Here is a 20740-nt window from a genome sequence, read left to right on the forward strand (position 1 = left end):
TTTTAAAAGCAGTAGCATCAGGATTGTAACCAGACGTCAGCAAGACATTTCTGTGTTGGAAAAAAGCATGGAAACAATGATTTATAATGATTGATTTTTAAAACCATTTTTAAAGAATTTAGAAGATACTAAGAGGAGAAAAATCTTATAAAAGTGATTTTGAAATATCATTAAGAAGTCATGGAGAAATACGAAATTTTATATGAAAAAGAGGAAACATTTTAGATACCAGACTTGTAAGCTTAATGATTATACCTGACAAAACTTCACATTGAATTGGTATTAAAAAGTTTTGATATTAGATACGGTAAAGTTGAGGATAATGCTAAGAATGGGCCCGGTAAATAATGCTTCTCATTTAATATTATTGGAACTGTCATTGTGTTTTAAGAGAGTTGTAGCTGAGAAGCAGGAGAAAAGAAACCAGGAGCGCCTGAAGAGAAGAGAAGAAAGGGAGAGAGAAGAAAGGGAGAAGCTGAGGAGGTATGGCGTAATTACTGGAGTAGTCCAAGTACCTGAAGTGGGACATTCCTGGTTCTAAAAAAGATGTGATGGTGTATAAGATTTTAGACATCAATAAATCTGGACTTGGGAAATTTCTGTTTACTCTTAAAAATGTTACCATATGAAACAGTGTTTATTGAAGTATATTAATTAATGACTGTTTAGGTCCAGGAGATTTCCTTCAAAATGTAGGGAAGAGGGAGTCGAGAGCCCCTCACATCTTTATGTTTAGAAGATTTATAACAAGGCCGGTTTCTAGCCCTTTGATTATCATAATAGGCTCACTTTGTGCCAGACTGGCACAGAACTATTTTATGGTACATACTTGTTGATAGAAGGTCTGGGTGTGTTGGTTTTTTATCTGTTTCACTGAGGATTTTACATGCTACTTTGATTCTGTATTTCTTCAATTTAGAAGCTATAAACTGTTAAAACTTTTATTAATTTAATAATAGCTAAATATGCACAGTTCTTTTTATATTGGTATATTAGCTGATAAAATCAGGATTCTTCATAATTAGAACCTGTGCATGTTCTGGATCATTGTTACCCATTGGCAGCAAGTTGTGTGATAAAATGTTTAAAAACTTCAACAATTTTCAGATGGAGGGATGTGCCAGAAAAGACTTACCTGTCATTCTAACTTACAGTGTTTCCTTAATGGTGTTATATTTCTCTGAAATTTAAATAGCTTCTCTTCAGTAGATGTCCTTAAGTTAATTAAAACCCTTGATAATATGTGACTTGGCTATGTCCACTTCCTCCAAACTTTGAGCATGTTACATGCAATCTATTTCAAGACACTTAAACTGACTTCATCTTTGTTACATGGCTTTTAACAGGTAATCTTTTTGCACTGTGATGACAAAAATTAAACAAAGCTGTATATGGACATGTTCCTGTTTAGAGGAAGTGCTTTTATTCTTCCATCGATATATTTTCTTCATTTACTAGTAAATTTTACCTCAGAGCTTAATCTCTGTTCTCTTTTGTGTATACTAAGTTTTCATGGAAATAGCGCCCAGTATTGTAATATTTAAGGTAATATAAATGGAATTTGAATCTCAGTTTAAGTTAAAATTCAACAGAATATACTGCCACTAATATAAATTATACATCTGAGATGATAGCCAAATAAGAAAAAGAATTTTTGCAGAACTACATTTTCACATCTGTCAGAGATGAAAGTACATCACAGCTTCCTCTTTTAATGCCATATTTCTTTTAATATTGGTTATGAAATGTTAACACTTTCAGAAATGTTTAAAAAAATTTTTTTAACTATATGTGAACTTGAAGGACCCTAAGTATGGAAGATGAGGAAACTACTAGTAAGTATAAAATTATACACAAAATGGGGTTCCAACTGTGGTGTTGAAAGGATAATGATAAAAATTATCACTTTACTGGATGCTTACTGTGTTCCAGCTACTGTGCTAATAAGACTTCCTATATTAATTTATCTATTATTTGAAAGCCCCCTGTGAATTTTTTTATTACTATTTCTCTTTTTCAAATGGCAAACTAAGCTGTGGGAAGATATATAATCTGCCCAGGCCCCACAGATAGTGAGTGGTGGAAACAGTTATGACTTATATGAGGCTCGGTCCACATTCATGTTTCAACCAAGCTATATACACTCCACCAAAAAAAACCCTTTGACTTCCTGGTAACCATAATATTTACTCTTACTATCTGTTGAGCTTTAATTGTGTGCTGGGCAACATGAGGAGTACTTTATATCAGAGAATTGTGTGTCATATTAAGAAACATTGTAAGATTGAATTGAGTGTTTTAGGGGTTATCGTATGAGGTGATAATTCCAGAGTATGTGTCCCTCAGAAGTTTTATTCTGTTCCCAGAGGGAAAGACGAAATGACAGATGTAAATAACAAAGAATTCTTTCCAGGTTGGGAGGTGGTTTTTGGAGAATTAGTGAATTGCATTGTGTTTTAAGTCTTCTAGGAGCATATTCTTAAGAGCCAGGTAGCCTAGGTAATGGGTATGCCAGAGTGGAAAAGTCTGTAAAGTTTGTGGTGCTTTTGGGGAATATTTGTGTATACACACATGTGCCTTGTATTTATAAAGTTAACATAAAAATTAGAAATGAGAATGTAATTTTAATAGCACATGGTACCTTTTCTTCCTTATAGTTATTTTTCTAAAAATAGAATTCTTTTTTTAGGTCTCGATCACATAGCAAGAATCCTAAAAGGTAGGTATTATACAAGATAAGTGATGAAACTGTGTTTTTCGAGGGTAGTGAATGAGAATTTATTAGTACTCTTAATTCTTTTGTAGTGCATATTTGAGCAGTGTCATTTGAGAAGAAGTTTGTCAGAAGATACTCATGAGCTACAGTTTAGTTTTATCAGAGTAAATTATATACAGGGCCCTGAAGTGACAGAGAAAGCTAAAAATATTTCAGAATATTTCATTAAAATCTTGTTTAGAAGCTCAGAGTATACATGTGACAAGATTTATTTTTTAAAAATCAGTTTGGGTGGTACATCTAAGAAACACGTTCTAAGAGGTTGTATCTGTTCAAAATACAAATAAATAGTTGGATATGTTTTGAATGAGGGAATCCATAGTGAGTTAATTAAGGGAAACAAAAATGTTTAGTTTGCACCCAAGCTAGACTTGGGCTTTATTACTTCTCCCTTTGTACAGGGATCACATAAAGCTTTAATGGGGCATTTCACATCCTTAGAAGAAAAAGAGGAGAAGACTTAATTTTGATCTTTGGCCCTAGTATTGGTGGACTTTTGAAGCTTTTTTCCCAAATTCTTCCATTGCTCTCACTCAAATCAGATCTTCTTTTTGAAACCTTCTATGTATTCTTGACTCTAAAGAATAAGAGCATTTGCTGTTAACGAAAGCAAAACCTTGTGTGTCTATTAAATGTCCCTTAGTACTTTTTAGTACTTTTTTTTAGTACTAAGTACTTTTTTTTGGTGGCGGGGAGAGGGTTCCTTTGTAGCTCAGTCGGTAAAGAATGCCTGCAGTGCAAGAGACCTGGGTTCGATCCCAGGGTCAGGAATTTCCCCTGGAGAAGGAAATGGCAACCCACTCCAGTATCCTTGCCTGGAAAATCCCATGGACAGAGGAGCCCGGTGGGCTGCAGTCCATGGGGTTGCAAAGAGTTGGGCACGACTGAGTGACTAACACTTACTTAGTACTTTTTAGCATCTTTCAGTGGTGTTTCTGCTTAAAACACTGAAAAACTAAGACATTAGTCAGGACCAGTTGTATCAGCTAATTTATATGGTGGCGAGTTTCTCAATCCAGGATGAGAAGTAGAAATATTAAATGATGATTTTTTAGTGATTGGTTACTGTAGGCTTGTCCCTTTATTGGAGAGAAATTTAAACCCTTTGTACACAGAACATCCTTAGACATTCAGGCTAGACGTTTAATTTCTACTACCCTAGTCCAAGCCACGTTTTACTTCACTATTTACAGTAACCTCTTAATGAGTCTCTTAATTTCTATTCATGTCCACGTCCCTTTTTGGCCTCAGTCTGTTTTTTTTTTTTTTGTTTTTTTTTATATCCCGGCCCTGCTACGGCAAGCGGCGAGGTCCGGCCCCGCCAGGAGCCGGGAGCCGGGACTTCAGTCTGTTTTTTACAAGAATAAAAAATGTATTCTTTAAAAAGTAGAATAAAGCAAATCAATTCTGTCTTCAAACATTCTAAAAGTATTCCATTTCACTCAGAGGAGAAGTTGAAATCCTCACCATGGTTTTAAGAGGAGTGATCAATCTGCCCTAGGAGAGTTACGGTTTATTTCTTGTCTCAGCACGTTTATTAATAGCTCCCTCTTTTCCTCTGTATAATTTAATACTGAAAGCATCCTGGTTTGAATGACAAGGTACTTGGTCATCCTGATATTACTTCCCCCTTGCTAATCTCATTACAGCCAGAAGGGTTTCTTTTGTTCTGTGAACTTTCTCCCCCTCAGGGCCTTTGCACCTGTGTTCTACCTGAAGCATTCTTCTCTGTGCTCCCTGATTAGCTGATTTCCTTAGTTCATTTCATCTTTGCTTAAATGCTATTTTATAAGAAAAACCTTTCCTGCCTATTCTGTATAAAAGAGGACTGTCTAATTTCACTCTCCTTTTTTACCCTTCTGCCATGTCCTTACTACCTGATCTATCTTTTATTTGCTGCCTACATGTCTGTGGAGGCCTCTTTCTGGAGTTTAAGCACCATGAGGTTAAGGACTTTGCTGTATGTGCCGCTCCATCTCCCTAGTACCTGGAACAGTGCAGTAGGCACTCAGGAAATGTTTTTACCAGACAGTTATTGTCAAGTAAAATGAAATATGCCTTGGGGAAATAATTTGTTACAATAGCTCAGAGTGAGTGATATAAGAAAATACCATTTGATAAAAACACATGGAATGGATTTTCTCTTTTCCCTGTGTTTCTTCTCAGAAATACTTAATTGTGGAAACACTATTCAGCTGCGATTGATACTAGATCCACAGTAGATGCCTTTCTTTCTAATGTTGATAATAAGCTGAATACTTTTAAACTGTAACAGAGTAGTCATTTGAAAATAAACCCAGTTTATAACTTACTGGAATAATGTGCTTTTGAACTTAGTGTAATCAGATTACGAGAAAATATTTCATTATTTACACACCATCTGATAAGTTTTACCTATTTAAGCTTGCAGGTTGATTTTTCAGTAAATTTTTAAGTTGTGCAACTGTCACAATCTAGGTTAGAACATTTCCATCACTCTTAACAATATTCATTTATTTCTTCCTCATTGTTTCCCAAGTGTTTTATATCCTCTATATATGTTGTCCCCACCCTGACCAAATACACAATACATAAGTTAGTTTTGTAACCCAATAGAGGCTACAGAAGTGTTTTTCCTTCTCTATATGCCTACATACTTGTTGTAAATATTATTTTTTTGCAGTTTAAAGTTCTCTAAAATGATTTACACATTTAATCTTTTTCTTCCCAATAAATTATGTACTGCTTGCATAGAGAACTGTCTTAACTGTTTTGATTACACTGACAAGACATATTGTGGGCATTTAAATTTATTTTGATATTCATATAACCTTTCCAATTCAGTGAGTTAAAACTTACCCTAAACAATATTCTTTCTCATGTGTCTCCTCCCTTCTGTTCATGTACACCAGGTACATACTTTGTTTCTAAAGTATACTAAAAATCATAGTTAAATCCATAAAGCATATAGGTAATATAGTCCTTGGCATGTAGTAGTATTATAGATTGTTTCCTTCATTTAAAAGAATACTCCTGATGTAAATTTATACAACACTGACCTGAGAACTGTTTCTTCTTTCAAAATTCTAGTATGTAGTTATTTAATATACCAGCAGTTTATTTCAGTGTAGATTTAGCTGATTTGAATTAGTATTGGCATTAAGTAAGTTTCTCTGTAAAGAGTAGGCTTTAGTAATTGAGAAACTTAGTGCCAACTAAACTAAAAATTAAATATCTTTTCTAGATCCAGGTCCAGGGAGCATCGCAGACATCGCTCTCGCTCCATGTCACGAGAACGGAAAAGGAGAACTCGATCCAAATCCCGGGAGAAACGCCATCGCCACAGGTCCCGCTCCAGCAGCCGTAGTCGCAGCCGCAGCCACCAGAGAAGTGGGCACAGTTCTAGAGACAGGAGCAGAGAGCGATCGAGGAGGAGGTACTGAGGTCCATAGGAGGATATGGAACTACCTTTACAGTTTAGACTTGGAATACTAGTGGTTTGAACTTGCATCTGGTAATTTGTACACGTTTGTGTGTGTGTGTATAACTTTTTTTTCCCCTGATTATATGGGTAGTTCAGAAAGAATATACTTATGAGCCAGAGTAAGAAATTGGAACCAATACGTGCAGAGGTTATTGCTTTTCTCTGGTTAGTGTGTCTTGGGGAAAAGTGCTTTATGGGCAAATAATTTTAGGTACCAGTACTGTGAGAGCTTCTCCAGTATGTATTGGCAAATTAGGAACTCTGAGAAGTCCTTTTGTTAAGAGTTGCTTGACTTACTGTTTTCTAAACTTCTTGGAGCTGGTGTACTTTTTCAGAGCAGATAAATTCAGTATATTCTTGTTTATTCTGCACTATAGGTATGCAGTGTTATATACAGATAGCTTGGCAGGGCAGGTTCAGAATTTTAAGGAAATTAGACATCACTGGCATAAAAATTCAAAACATGCAGGGAGGGCAGACCCAGGGTGAGGTGTGTTAAAGGACTGGAACGTCTAATCAGGACAAAGGATTAGAAGGTGATGGAGCCTTTGTACTCCTGGTCTGTGTAGACCAAGCTCCCCAAACTTCTCAGGTCCCATCATGGCCCTTAAGCCAGGTCATTTCTATGGAACAGAAACATTTTTTGAGTGCCTAGTATCTACTAATCTCAAGCTTTCTATGGATTATTACTCCACATAAAACCTGTGACAAATTTCTAACAGCTTTCTGCAGATTCCTTTTTTTATTTTTGGCGCCTTAGCTAGCCATTCCCTGAAACTGCTCACAGACTGAGTTGGATATGGTAGGCCCTTTTATTTATTTTTTATTTTCTTGCCTTGTTCCAAGTAGGTTCCCTCCCCCTCCTCCAGCTTTATTGAGGTGTAATTGACAAAGTTGTAAGATATTTAAAGTGTACATTGTGGTGATTTGCTATACATGTCCATTGTGAAAGGATTCCTCCCATCTAGTTAGTTAACACGTCCATCACCTCACATATATTTTTGCTGTTTTTGGTGAGAACATTTATGTTCTACTCTTAGAAAACCAAGTAGTTCTTCTACTGTACTAGGCCTAGTAAACATATATATATATATAAAAGGTAGTTCAGCAACTTAAACACAGGACTAATATTTTGACAGTAATGAGATTAACCTAAGTGCTAAGCTGGAATCAGAGTAAACAGTATGGGAGTTTAGTGCTAGTGCTCAGTCGCTCAGTCGTGTCCATCTCTGTGCGACCCCGTGGACTGTAGCCCGCCAGGCTCCTCTCTCCACGGGATTCTCCAGGCAAGAATACTGGAGTGGGGTGCCATTTCCTTCTCCAGGGGATCTTCCCAACCCAGGGATCAAACCTGCATCTCTTATAGCTCCTTTGTTGGCAGGCGGGTTCTTTACTGCTAGTGCCACCTGGGAGTTTAGATGAGGAAAATATCAGAGTAATTAAAAAAGATAGCTTCAGGGAGTAGCCTAAAGCCTAAATAGAGTAGGTATAATTTGAATAGATAAAACCAGGTAGGAAAGAGATATTTTAGATATTACAGGCACATGCAAAGAATGAGCTGGGAATTTGTGAATTTTTAAGGGACAGAGTTGTTCATAGTGTGCTTCTAGGTCACTTATATCATTAAAACTAGGCACACAGTATAGTGCCCAGAAAAACACATTTTAAAAAATTCTCCATGAATCTTACCTACACTGTAAATTTTAAGAATCATTTTGCTGTTTGGTAGAAGGTCTAGATAATTTCTCTTGTCACCTTGGCCCCCGTCATTGTTTTGGTATCTCTGCACTCTTTAAATGTTGTCATTGGTGGTGGCGATGGCGGGGTAGGCATGAAGTCTCCTTCTTCGGGGACCCAGTCCCTAATGTTTCCTGTGTTTATGAAGATAATATAGGAAATTTGACCACCATACTACCTGACATCCCTCATCCAATATTTTCAGCATATTGTTCATAAAGAGGATTGTTTTTGTAGAAGTATTTCTTTCCTCAGGAACACTTCTAATCTTGATACTCAGATTACTGTCTCAAAGCAGTATTTTGTTTTTTTGCTGAAAATGAGCAATTGCTGTTGAAATCTACTTGATATAAAAGAGAATATCAAGTTACTGCTGCATAGTAACAGTTTTAATTTCAAGGTAAAAATCCCAGCTAAAGGTCTTTAATAACTTGGCGTTCTTCTGCTTCAACTGTGAAGTACTGGTCTCAGTAGATTCTGCTTGCAGCCTTTCCTGGCAACAGCCACCCTTGGTAAACGAGGACCATGTGCATTTTTCTGCTGCCTGCTGTGTTCAGGTGCATACAGTGCAGACTTCAGAGTCAGACTACTTGGGTGAAAATGGCCTTGGCCGAATTATCTAATTACCCCTCCTGTCTTTCCTTATCTACTTAGTAGAAGAGTACCTGCTTCATCAGAATTACTGGTATACTGAGTAAAAACTGCTTTTGTACAGGACATTGTAACCTCTGGCGAAATATTAGTTGATACTCATCTCACAGTCTCTCGTCGTTTCTCTGGGACTCACCCGCAGTACCTGTCCTTACTCTTAGGCAGCATCTCAGTCTTCTCTCCTCATATTCCGTTCCTACAAAGACATGGGTGGGATGTGTGGAGTGTGATTTAACATCATTTTAAAATTAAGCTTATTAAAACCTGAATTCAGTAGAATGCTCAAAGTTGACATTTAATCTTTTAACCTTTCTGGTTTAATCTTTTTAAACGATATTTCTAAAGCTGCCTAGTATAGTAGTGTTTTTTTCCCTTGCCTTAGTTGAAAGTATTACTTAATCAGGCTTCAGATCCTAATTCTGAGCATGGGTTAAGTGAGATAATTATGTAAAAGTACCGTGTCACCTGTAAAGAACCAAATAAATGTGATATGTTCCTAATTTATTCTAGATGTTGAAGGTATAGAAGATTCCATATTAATTCTGATCCCCTAGTGTCTTTGGTTTTCCTTCTGATTGAATCTCTGGTATGAGCTTATATTTACCTTTCTTATTGGCTCGGTATGGGAATGGAAAGGTGGTATTAAGAAACAGTTTCGGTTAATCAAGATTTATTATAGTGTGATCACCTGTCTTTTATTCTGTTTTTTTCCTATTGGTTGAATGAGCTAACTCAGGAGGAATAAAGCAGAGTTTTAAAATAATCAGTGGTTACTTAAAGCCATATCATTGAGTAGTTCTCTTATCTAAGTTGAACATTGGCAAACTGTTGCCTGCAGGCCAAATCGGCCCATTGGCCCATTTTTATATAGCCAGGGAGCTATGGATGATGGTTTTTATATTGCTAAGGAGTTGACAAAAGGAAGAGGAAGAATATACCACACTTACATGACCTGTAACACCTAAAATCTTTACATCTCTGGCCAGACAGCAAAGAAAAATTGGTTCCTGACTCCTATCATAAGTCAGTGCTTTCCATCTAATTTGGAATGTACATTCTGTTTTTAAAATGCTGGATAACATTTTTAAGGTATTATCTTGTATATTTTCATATTAAATACATTTGCTGTGAGCTGGAGAAGCTTTAGGGTTGCCTCTGAGATAATGAGACTGTCTTGGAAATCATTATTTTGGCTTATGGTTTTTTACCCTTAGCTCTTTGTTTTCACCCATCTCCTTAATTAGTACCCTTTCCAAATATAGTAGTGCTCTTTTCTGTCAGAAAACTGACTCCTCTTTCTTAGATGTATTCTGTGTATCTTCAACTAATCAGTACCTTAATATTTATCCAATTCTTTCATTTGGGTTTTGGGTTTCCCAACACATTTTGCTCCTCAAATTAATATTTTTCAGATCCTCAAAAGAAAGATTCAGAGACCAAGACTTAGCATCACGTGACAGAGACAGGAATTCAAGAGACAGATCACCTCGTGACAGAGATCGAAAAGATAAGAAGCGGTCCTATGAGAGCGCTAATGGCAGATCAGAAGACAGGAGGAGCTCTGAAGAGCGCGAAGCAGGGGAGATATAATTAGCTGTGTACATATCCTCAATCCTTAAGCTTCTTCTGGAGTTACATACTGTTGTTTAGTTTACAGCTGTTTGGGGTGACGCAGTGAGCAGTTCCAGACACCGATCAGCTAGGCTAGGTGTACAGCATCTAACTCAGTCTGTACTTGTTTTCTTTGATGAAGCCTAAAACTACATCCATAGTTTCTGGTGAACCTGTAATACACTTCTGAAAGTCCAGTTTTATATAATAAGACACAGATGTCTTTATTCTTTCTAGTAGGACTGATAGTGAATAAATTGTGTTACTTGCCTTGGGATTTTTTGAACATTTGTAAAATGCTGTCTTCCTCTCTAGTCCCAAACAACAGCGACTTTGGGAATTTCTTTTTAATCCTTCTTCCTTTGACTCTATACCCCTGACACTTCTACCCTCTAGTGGTAAGAGAAGGGGGTACAAGGAAGCAATATAACTTCTGTTCTAAGGTTCTATTCCCATTATTAATTACTAGCTGATTACAGTTCAGAACATTTATACTGGAATGTGTGCTGGAGAAATTTAAAATACGAGGAGTTTTGTTTGTCTAACGGTGCCTATTTTAGAGTTGGAAGTTGAACAGCTGTTGCATTACATACTTTGCTTTTTTATTGAAATTTTGAAATCAAACATGTCTTGATTTTTCTGTTCTTCTTGAATAGCTACATTCAGGATGTTTTGAGATGGGGGGTGGGGGCAGGGACTTTCATAAGCACTTGTTTTATTTTGTGTGTGTGGAGTACAAAGATGACACCCTTATTGTGAAAAATAATAAAGTGAAAGAATCACCACCACCATCATTAAACTGTAACTTGTCTAGTAAATTGTCACTAGAGCTATTTGCTGTGGCCATTTCTATTCTGTTATTATAGTGCCTTACTGTGCAAGGCACCAAAGGAAATAAATATATACTTACAAAGATTCAAGATGAATTGTTGCTCCACCTGGGCCCTTGCTGACTATATTCGAGCTGCTTCAGGACTGTAACAGCCACTGTAGAGAAGGACCAGACCTGCAGAAGAAATTGGGTTTGTTTGTTTTGTTTTTCTTCACATTGAGCAAACCGAAATAAAAACATGGTGTAACCAGTGTAAAGAGACTAACAATTTCTGCGTTGAAAAGCTATATATCCACTCATGTTGAAACAGTAGTTAACCTTGTGATTCTAGAAAAGCTGAGAAATATATTAAGTAATATAAGGATCTGTGAGTATAACTAAGATCCTTTTAAGGATCACATCTCTCAGGTTCAGCTCTGGCACAGCTGAGAATCTTTGGAATCTTAATCTAGCACAATATGCTGTACTGATATTTTGGGGGAAGAAAGTTCTTTGTTTTTCCTATCCAAAAAAAAGCCGTTAACATCCATTATTCATTATACCTCAATTACTGGTATTCAGACTTCCCCCGGTATAAACAAGGCAATACAAAGTTGTTCTTTCTTTACCTGTTGTAATTTGAAAATGAAAAAAAGGTCTCACACTTCAGCAGTCAGGGAAGGCAGGAGAGGGCTGAGAAGAGAGGTTGGGTGGCAGAGGCTGACTCGGAGGGCCAGGCAGGGGACTGCCAGCGGAGTGAGTGGTGCTGGGGCCACAGCTGAGCAGGACTCGGGTGATGGGGGCAGCAGGTGGTCTGAACTTCGAGGTGGGCCTCCATGTTTTCCAGGTACCAGCAGAGACCAGGATGTTAGAGGTTTGGGGTCTACACCGAGGGTCAAACCAAACCGACAGCACAACAGGGTTCAGGCTGCAAGCAAGGCATTCAGGCTTGCAGAACTGGACGCTCGGTCGAGGATTCGGCCAAGTGAAGCCTTGTAGGAAGTGCCCACACCTGAATCTGCTGCTGCTGCTCTGGGAGAGGCTTCTAAGGTCACTCCTATACCTGGGTACTGCTTGTAACAAGACCCAGCTCCAGCAGCCTTACACAAGGTGGTCACTGGACACACATGCTTGAGTCCATGTGACCACTCCGCTCTCAGGATAGCACTGGATAGCCCAGATGAATTGTGCCCAAACCAGCTTCGTCTTCCCTGACATGCAGGGAACCAACATGCTGAAATGCCAAGGTTTGAGGCAAAAGAGGGTTTCATGTCAAGTCGGCTCAGTGAGGAGATTAGAGAACAGATCTTAAACCCGCTTCCCCGAAGTCTAAGGAGTATCGATAGGATGGTGAGTTACAAAGCAGGGCAGCATGCTCTTGCCTTGGAAGAATTGACATTGTTAAAATACCCATTCTACCCAAAGCATTCTACAGGTTCATTGTTCTGTCAGATTACTCATGATGTTTCTCACAGAACTAGAACAATCCTAAAATTCATATGGAACCATAAAAGATCAAGAGGGATGGAGTAGAACGTTGGGGTGAAGGTTTGGTTTTTGGTTACTTGGTTTTTTTGGGAGTTTTTAGGCTGCACTGGATGGCTCTTGGGGTCTTAGCTCCCCGACCAGGGATCAGACCCAGGCCCCCTGCAGTGGTAGCATGGGGTCTTAACCACTGGGCCGCCAGGGAATTCCCTGTAAACTTTTATGTAAAGAATAAATAAACAACAAGGCCCTAGTATAAGAGAACTATATTCAATACCCTATGATAAACCTTAATGGAAAAGTATTAAATATGTATGTATAACCAGATCACTTTGCTATACAGCAGTAATTAACACAACATTGTAAATCAACAGTACTTCAATAAAAAGCAGCAGGGAGGTGTGAGGTGTGGGGTGCATGGGGAAAGGTGGTCGGAGAAGGTGCAGGGATCATTCTGACCTCTTGGAACTAGGCTACAGGCCTCTGCAGGTGTCTGAGCATGCTCCGATGGAGGGTGGGTGGTGGGTGGTCCTAGCCAGCCTTAACCAGTTCATGTGCACCAGGTGCAGTTGAGACTCCCAAGTGCCTGGGGAATCAATAACCCAGCCATCTACCTTAGTGTTCAGGCTCCTGGCCTCTTAGGAAACATACATATGTTAACCTTGATCAGTGTGAGGCAGATAAAGCAGATTTGACTCATCCTCATGCACCATTTCGGTCTACTGCATCTTTTGATCATTCCTCAACCTTTTAAGTGTTAAAAAGTTACCTTTTTTGTACCTCACAGCTGTGGGAGCTTAGTGCCCTGATAAGGATCGAACTCCTGCCTCCTGCAGTGGACACGCATTTTCTTAACCACTCGTCCACTGAGAAAGTCCCTTGTTCCTCAGTCTTGAGGAAAGAGTGGCAGTGCCCACTCTGAATACTTTTTGCTGATAAGGGGTGTAGACCTAACAAGGACCTGGGTAAAGAAGCTGTTAGCACTCATTTGAAAATACTCTTATTCCTGATTTCAAGTTAACCTTTTGACCCCAATATGCAAACAGCACCTATGTGCCAGCCGTCACAGCATTCATAGGCCAAAGTTGGTAATCAAAAAGATGGACCTTGGTGGGGAGGGGAGGGCAAAGCACACAGAATGTACGTGCGAGACATACTGATAATCTTCACACATCAAGTCAGGATCAGTGACTGACTCTGACCTCAAGTGCCTCAGTTGTTAACCAGTTTAGCTGAAACACTTAGATATTAAATATGGAAGGGACATGGGCCAGGAAAATTAAGTATGATTGCTATAATATCCTGACCAAGTGGACTTTTAAAGGGGAAAGACACCCAGGGTTATTTGAGGACACAAGGAGAGGACCAGGTTTCAGCTTCCGGGGGAATGGAAGTTGGGTTGATTAGTCCAACTTGACCTTAATATCTGAGTGTTCTCTATCCCAAGTGTCAGTGAAGGCAGAGGTGGTGGGAAAGTGCTGACAGGCATAACTAAGGGGTCAGCATGATCAAATATAGAAAAAGGTTTGGAGTAACATATCCAACAGCTAGAGAGAGTACCTGCTTTTGCCAGAGTTTCCTAATCATTGTTCTTCCAAGCCCAGGAGGTCAAAAGTACAGAAAAGACAAAAGAACAGTCATTCTGGTAACCTGACAAGTTATTTAAGTAACTTACCTTCTGAAGAATTTTATTTAACCAAAGCCAGCACTGCAGCAGTCTTGTTCACCTTTTCTTTCTCACGGCTTCTTTCTGGAAAGCAACTTAAGATCTGCTAGGGACTCACTTGCCCATTCAGAGAAGTCAGTGTCAGGGGTATAGAACCAGCAAAGGTTTGGATGACCTTGGGCAAGGTTTGTTTCCCTTCTGTAACAGGGTCTCTATTTTCCATCGTGTTCCTCAGAAGGTCCAGTCCAGCAAGGATGGCACTGGTCTTGTAGATGTTTACCCTTCTAAGATTGCAGGGTAGAGGTTCATTGTCCCCTCCTTTAAGAGTTTCCTGGGGAACTTCTGCCTGCCAATACAGGGGACACCGGGTTGATCCCTGGTCTGGGAATATTCCACATGCCACACAGCATATAGCTGCTTCAGGGAGGCACTAGTCCCTCCCAGTTAGATCCTTGGCACTTTCGCTGCCAAGGGCCCAGGTTCAATCCTAGGTTGGGGAATAAAGACCCCACAAGCAATGTGACCAAAAAAAAAAAAATCATAGCTGCTTCACATGAGTCTTCCCCATCTGATGGTCTAGAGATTGGAGACCAGGCTTTTTCAAAATGTCTCAAGACACCTTAGTTACGAACATAGTCTCAAAGTTTAGAAAGCCAGATATTTGAAACAGAGTAAGTGGCCCCCATATTGATCAGAAAGTCCAAAAGTTGGTTTCTCACTGTCGTAGTCCTGCGAGGTTCTACATGCTGGAAATTGATGGACTTGGCGGGATTGAGGGGAGCCCTTGGGTTCTGTGGTCTCTATCATTCTCATCTATCTCAGTCATCTGATGCGCCACTTATTTTATCTTCTTCCAGAGTCTTCCTTAGGATGACACAGTCTCTTCTGAGGGCTCTCCTGTTTGAAATATGCACAGTGGTTGGGCTGGGTCTCTTTTTTTGGTTGTGCTATGTAGCGTATAGGATCTTAGTTCTCCGACCAGGGATCAAGCCCACACCTCCTGCAGTGGAAGTGTGGAGTCTTAACCACTGGATCACCAGGGAAGTCCCAGAGGTCTCACTATTGATTGCCCCATTCATGTAGAAGCTTGGGGCCTCCTACCTTTTGCCGAGTCCCTTGTAGGGTCTTCACCTTGGTCCACCTCTTCCCTCTGTGAAGACAGAGTGGCCTGTTTCATTCTCTTGTTCCCTTCTGAGCCTGCCTTGCTATTAGAAACTGCAGGCAATCTCAACAGGTTAAGACATAGGCATTCCAAGAGCACCTTCCATTTCTTGTGTATGGTGGAAGTGGGGTGGGGGGGGCACTCTGACCAATAAGTCTTATTCAGTTCAGTCGCTCAGTCGTGTCTGACTCTTTGTGACCCCATGAATCACAGCACGCCAGGCCTCCCTGTCCATCACCAACCCCTGGAGTTTACTCAAACTTATGTCCATTGAGTCGGTGATGCCATCCAGCCATCTCATCCTCTGTCGTCCCCTTCTCCTCCTGCCCCCAAATCCCTCCCAGCATCAGGGTCTTTTCCAATGAGTCAGCTCTTCGAATGAGGTGGCCAAAGTATTGGAGTTTCAGCTTCAGCATCAGTCCTTCCAGTGAACACCCAGGACTGATCTCCTTTAGGATGGACTGGTTGGATCTCCTTGCAGTCCGAGGGACTCTCAAGAATCTTCTCCAACACCATAGTTCAAAAGCATCAATTCTTCAGTGCTCAACTTTCTTCACAGGCCAACTCTCACATCCATATATGACCACTGGAAAAACCATAGCCTCGACTAGACGGACCTTTGTTGGCAAACTAATGTCTCTGCTTTTTAATATGCTATCTAGGTTGGTCATAACTTTGCTTCCAAGGACTAAGTGTCTTTTAATTTCATGGCTGCAGTCACCATCTGCAGTGATTTTTGGAGCCCCAAAAAATAAAGTCTGACAGTTTACACTGTTTCCCCATCTATTTCCCAAGAAGTGATGGGACAAGATGCCATGAACTTAGTTTTCTGAATGTTGAGCTTTAAGCCAACTTTTTCACTCTCCTCTTTCACTTTCATCAAGAGGCTCTTTAGTTCTTCTTCACTTTCTGTCATAAGGGTGGTGTCATCTGCATATCTGAGGTTATTGATATTTCTCCCAGCAATCTTGATTCCAGCTTGTGCTTCTTCCAGCTCAGCGTTTCTCATGATGTACTCAGCATATAAGTTAAATAAGCAGGGTGACTATACAGCCTTGATGTACTCCTTTTCCTGTTTGGAACCAGTCTGTTGTTCCATGTCCAGTTCTAACTGTTGCTTCCTGACCTGCATATAGGTTTCTATAGAGGCAGGTCAGGTGGTCTGGTATTCCCATTTCTTTCAGAATTTTCCAGTTTATTGTGTGTTATTAACCACCTTTAAATTCTGTGGGGCCTCAGGGTCTGTATCTGTATAATGCCTCTAAGCTTTGAAGACCCTTGCTAGAAATTCTGAAAGACCCTCATTTGGGTTCCGTTTTATCTCTTGTACTTTATTAAAGCTTCTTCATTTGTGCATCCCTCTTTGAATCAGTCTCAAGTTTTGGCCTATCCCAGCATTCACATCCCACTTAGCATGTGCTATTGACAGAGCCATGCTCACAGCCTCCCACGCCGGCTTTCCAGGTCTACAGCACAGCCTCCTCATGAGCTTTATCCAGCACCATTCTGCGATCTTCTGAAATGAGAAGGGTATTGAATGAGTTCTGAATTCAGTATTGACACCTGCCCAGGTCGGATTTGGAGTATTAAAAAAAAAAAAAAAGTTGATGAAAAAAGAATTCTTCCTTTCTCTTTGCTTTGTCTCAGTAAGTTGGTATATTGTTCTTCCAATTAAATAAATCTGAAGTTGAAAGTGAGACTGGACCCAGATCATTCCCATCGGCTGCCTGGTCTCAGCATTCACAGCCCCAGTGGGGACTCCTTGGTGGACATTGCCCCATCTGAGTTTGTGTAGCTCCCTGGCCCAGTCAAATGACAGGTATGAGGAGGGTGAGATCACTCCTGTGGGCCCCTCAGAGACCAGAGGGCCCCGAGCCTGAGGCTGCGCTCAGACAGTGAAAAGAGAAGCAGCCGCCTCGCATAGGGTTGACAGCAAATCCCCCTTTTCATTAGGACTAGGCAAAACAGGTTTCTCTGCCTTCCTTCCTGTTGGACCATAGCCTGACATCTTTGCACAGGTTTATTCTGATACAATCACTGTACCTATGGTACTTCATCCCATTTTTCTTCCTATTTACAAAGTAAATCCAGTTGCAGAGGGACATGGTAAATGCAGGATCCATTTACAGGCCATTTTGCTCGGGAGTCTACAGGATGTTGTGGTCATACTGTGTTACCAAAAAGTACCATCACTTTCTTGTCCATGGATTCATAACTGAAAGTCTCCCAATTTTGGAAAATGCAGCCTAGAGGGCTGCTAGGGGGAACAGTACTTCCCGTTTTGAAGGGGCTTTGCTTCCATATGGTCCCAATAATGAAGTTTTTCTAAGGGTCCTTGCTGCCATTACCAAGCTCAGTCCCCAAGTATCAATTCTTTTATTTAATTATTTACTTATTTTTGGCTGGGCTGGGTCTTCATTGCTGCATGCATGGGCTTTCTCTAGTTGCAGAGAGCAGGAGCTACTGTATGTTGTGGTGCATGGGCTTCTCATTGCGGTGACTTCTCCAGTTGTGCAGTGCAGGCTCTGGGGTGCTCAGGCTTAGTTGCCCCATGGCATGTGGGATCCTCCCAGGCCAGGGCTTGAACCCATGTCCCCTGCATTGGCAGGCGGATTCTTTACCACTGAACCATCAGGGAAGTCCCCCCAACAGGTGATTCTGAACAACTGAAACAATCAGATGAAGATGGACAGAGACAAGTAAGACCCAAACAAACAATCAGCCACCAAAAACCCCTGGCCTCCAACCCAGGTACAGGGCACCTCAGCAGCTGTGACCTTTTGTATTGTCTGCCAGAATCCCTCCAGTTAGACGGGCCCCCCAGCCTATGACCTGGTCAGGATTATCAAATGGTTTAAGCACTGCTAGATTTCTTTAACGCAGTTACTCACCCACAAGACATCTTCCAAACCAGCTGCTGAGAAATGAAATGTCGGTGGCACCTGGCAGGGAGATTCGGGGGAGGTCCTGGAACAAACGGACCAGGCAGCTGCTTGGACCTGTCCGCGGGCTCTCAGTACCAGCCAAGGGCCAACAAGCATAAGGTCCACCTGGCCCCCCCAATCTGGCTCCGCAAACGTGTTACCCAGTCAGCTCTGTCCTGCCGCATCGCACGGAGCGCCAAACGCTGAGATGCCGGGTTTGGGGACAAAGAGTGGGTTTATTCCAGCTAAGAGAGGAGATGGGAAAACAGATCTCAGATCTCGAATCTGCCTTCCGGAAAGGGAGGGGCTCAGAGTATGTACAGGATGACCGAGGCAGAGCTGGTGAGGGATGGGGAGAGGAGACTGGAAAGAGGTGCAGGAATCCTGCGCAGGTGTAACTAAGCTACGAGGAGGTCATGAGAGCGGGCACCCACTCACACTGGAGGAGGTGGAAGGTGGGTGGTTCCATCCAGCCTTAACCGGCTTAGCTGAGGCTTCAGGGTCCTAGAAAATAACCCAGGCAGACACTGTTCAAGGCTACCTGCTGCTTGGGAGGACACCCAGGTGTTAAAACAACCTTGATTAGTGGAGACAGGTGAAATGGATTTGATCAGTCATCACGTATGGTTTCAAAACCACTGCGTCCTCTGTCTGTAAAGAGCAAGGCCATCTTTGCTTAGGTCTGTGGCCCAGCTGAGTCAAGTTCCCACTTGGAAACCAAGCAAAGGGGATAGAGTTAGTGACACTCCTAATTGACTTAGGTCTGGGCTCCTGAACCAAACATTGGCCAGGGGGCTGGGACTGCACGGCGTACGATAAGCTTAGATGTATCAGGTACCTCCCTGGTTATCACTGCTCACCCTCACCTCAAACTGGGGTCACTGCCAGACCACATGGCTGCCCACGGTGGCCGTAGGAGGTTGGAGCTTATAGGGAGAAGCCCAGTATCCCCAGTGATTCCTTTGCCTGAACACACACCCGTACCATACAACCCAGTAACCCTACTCCTAGATACTCAAGACAACTGACAGCCTGCTTCCACACACAGACTTACATTTGAATGTCCATAGCATTGTATTCATAATGGCCGTAAACTGGAGATAACCAACTAGAGAGATGATAAACAGACTGTGACTTATCCCTACACAGAAAGGAACTACTATCAGTAAATGTGGCAACCTGAACATGTCTTTAAAACCTTGTGCTGTTGCTAAAGAAGCAGACACAAAGAGTACATAATGTCCAGTTCTGTTATGTGAAATCCCAAAACAAGCTAAACTTCAATTCGCCTGGGGCTGGAGGTCAGGAAAGAGAGAGCACAGACCACAGACAGACAGAAGGGAACTTCTTGGAATGTTGGAAATACTCCATGTCTTGACTGGCAGTGGTTTGGGTGCCTACTGTCTTCAGAAGGTACCCTCTTGATTTTTTATTTTTGGCTGCACTATGAGGCCTGCGGGATCTTAGTTCCTTGACCGGGGATCAAGCCCATGCTCCCTCTTAACCACTGGACCACCCAGGGTGGTCCCAAAAGGTACTCTTGAGATGAGAGCATTTTCTTCTTTGCAAATTACACCTCAATGAAGTTGACAAAATATACTTTTCCTGGTGACAATATAGACTCTTTTGGACAGTGTCTCACCAGGAAAGCTGGTAAAAACCTGACTTGGGGGTCGGTACCTACCCACTGCCCATCTCAGGATGAGTTGTGTGTGCTGCACACAGGTGACGTCCACAAGTGAGGTGTCCACGGCTCAGAAGCTGCTGCTGGGCCAGCCTGTATCAGAGGCTGTTCTCCAAAGCTCCAAGAAACAAGTGGGTGCTGGTAGCAGCATTAATAGTGTGGATTTCAAACAACAGCAGTTGGCAGCGCCCGGTGGGAAAAGAGCCTAGAAAAATTACTCAAGAGGAATTCCATGCAGACCAACCTGCTGTGTAACTTTTCCAGCCTCCATTTAGTAGAAAGGGAAATACATGCTCTGAAGGTGAGGTGAGGCTGAAACTTGTGAAAACATATCTTGATGTAAGAAATAATTACAGGTTGTAAGAACAGGCATTACAGTCACAGGAACCCTTTCTAAAACTAGTAGTTCTCAAGCCAGGCTGCACATCAGAATCTTTTGGATCTTTTAAACATTTCAATTTCTCTTTTTATCGAAGTAGTACACAAATACAGGATTTTAATTAATTTTTTTTATTTCTTGGCTGCATGGTACAGCAAGAGGGATCTTAGTTCTCTAACCAGAGATCAAACCTGAGCCCTCGAAGGGGAAGCTGGGAGTCTTAACTCCTAGACTTCCAGGGAAGTCCCAAATATGGTATTTTTTTTTGAAGTGAATATGGTTTTATGTTAATAGGACTAAAGGATGTATATTTACAAAAAAGAACAAACATCAGTCCCCTTGTAATCTCACCCCTGTTCCTTAGAACAGCTTTTTAACCTTAAGTGTACAG

General features: G+C 41.1%; 1 protein-coding gene across 5 annotated transcripts in view; it reads left to right on the plus strand.

Moving 5' to 3' along the window:
- LOC122674907 (putative RNA-binding protein Luc7-like 2) overlaps positions 1–11327 on the plus strand; it is a 54832-nt gene extending 43505 nt beyond the window's left edge. For all 5 annotated transcript variants that reach the window (XM_043873520.1, XM_043873521.1, XM_043873525.1 and 2 more), the window contains 4 exons: positions 392–483; positions 2690–2719; positions 6000–6191; positions 10040–11327. In XM_043873520.1, the coding sequence (XP_043729455.1) occupies positions 392–483; positions 2690–2719; positions 6000–6191; positions 10040–10217 (492 nt within the window). In that variant the 3' untranslated portion in view covers positions 10218–11327. The remainder of the gene's footprint in view (positions 1–391; positions 484–2689; positions 2720–5999; positions 6192–10039) is intronic.
- Positions 11328–20740: the final 9413 nt, after the last annotated feature.

Source organism: Cervus elaphus, chromosome 18, assembly GCF_910594005.1.
Source record: "Cervus elaphus chromosome 18, mCerEla1.1, whole genome shotgun sequence".
NCBI classification, from domain to species: Eukaryota; Metazoa; Chordata; class Mammalia; order Artiodactyla; family Cervidae; genus Cervus; species Cervus elaphus.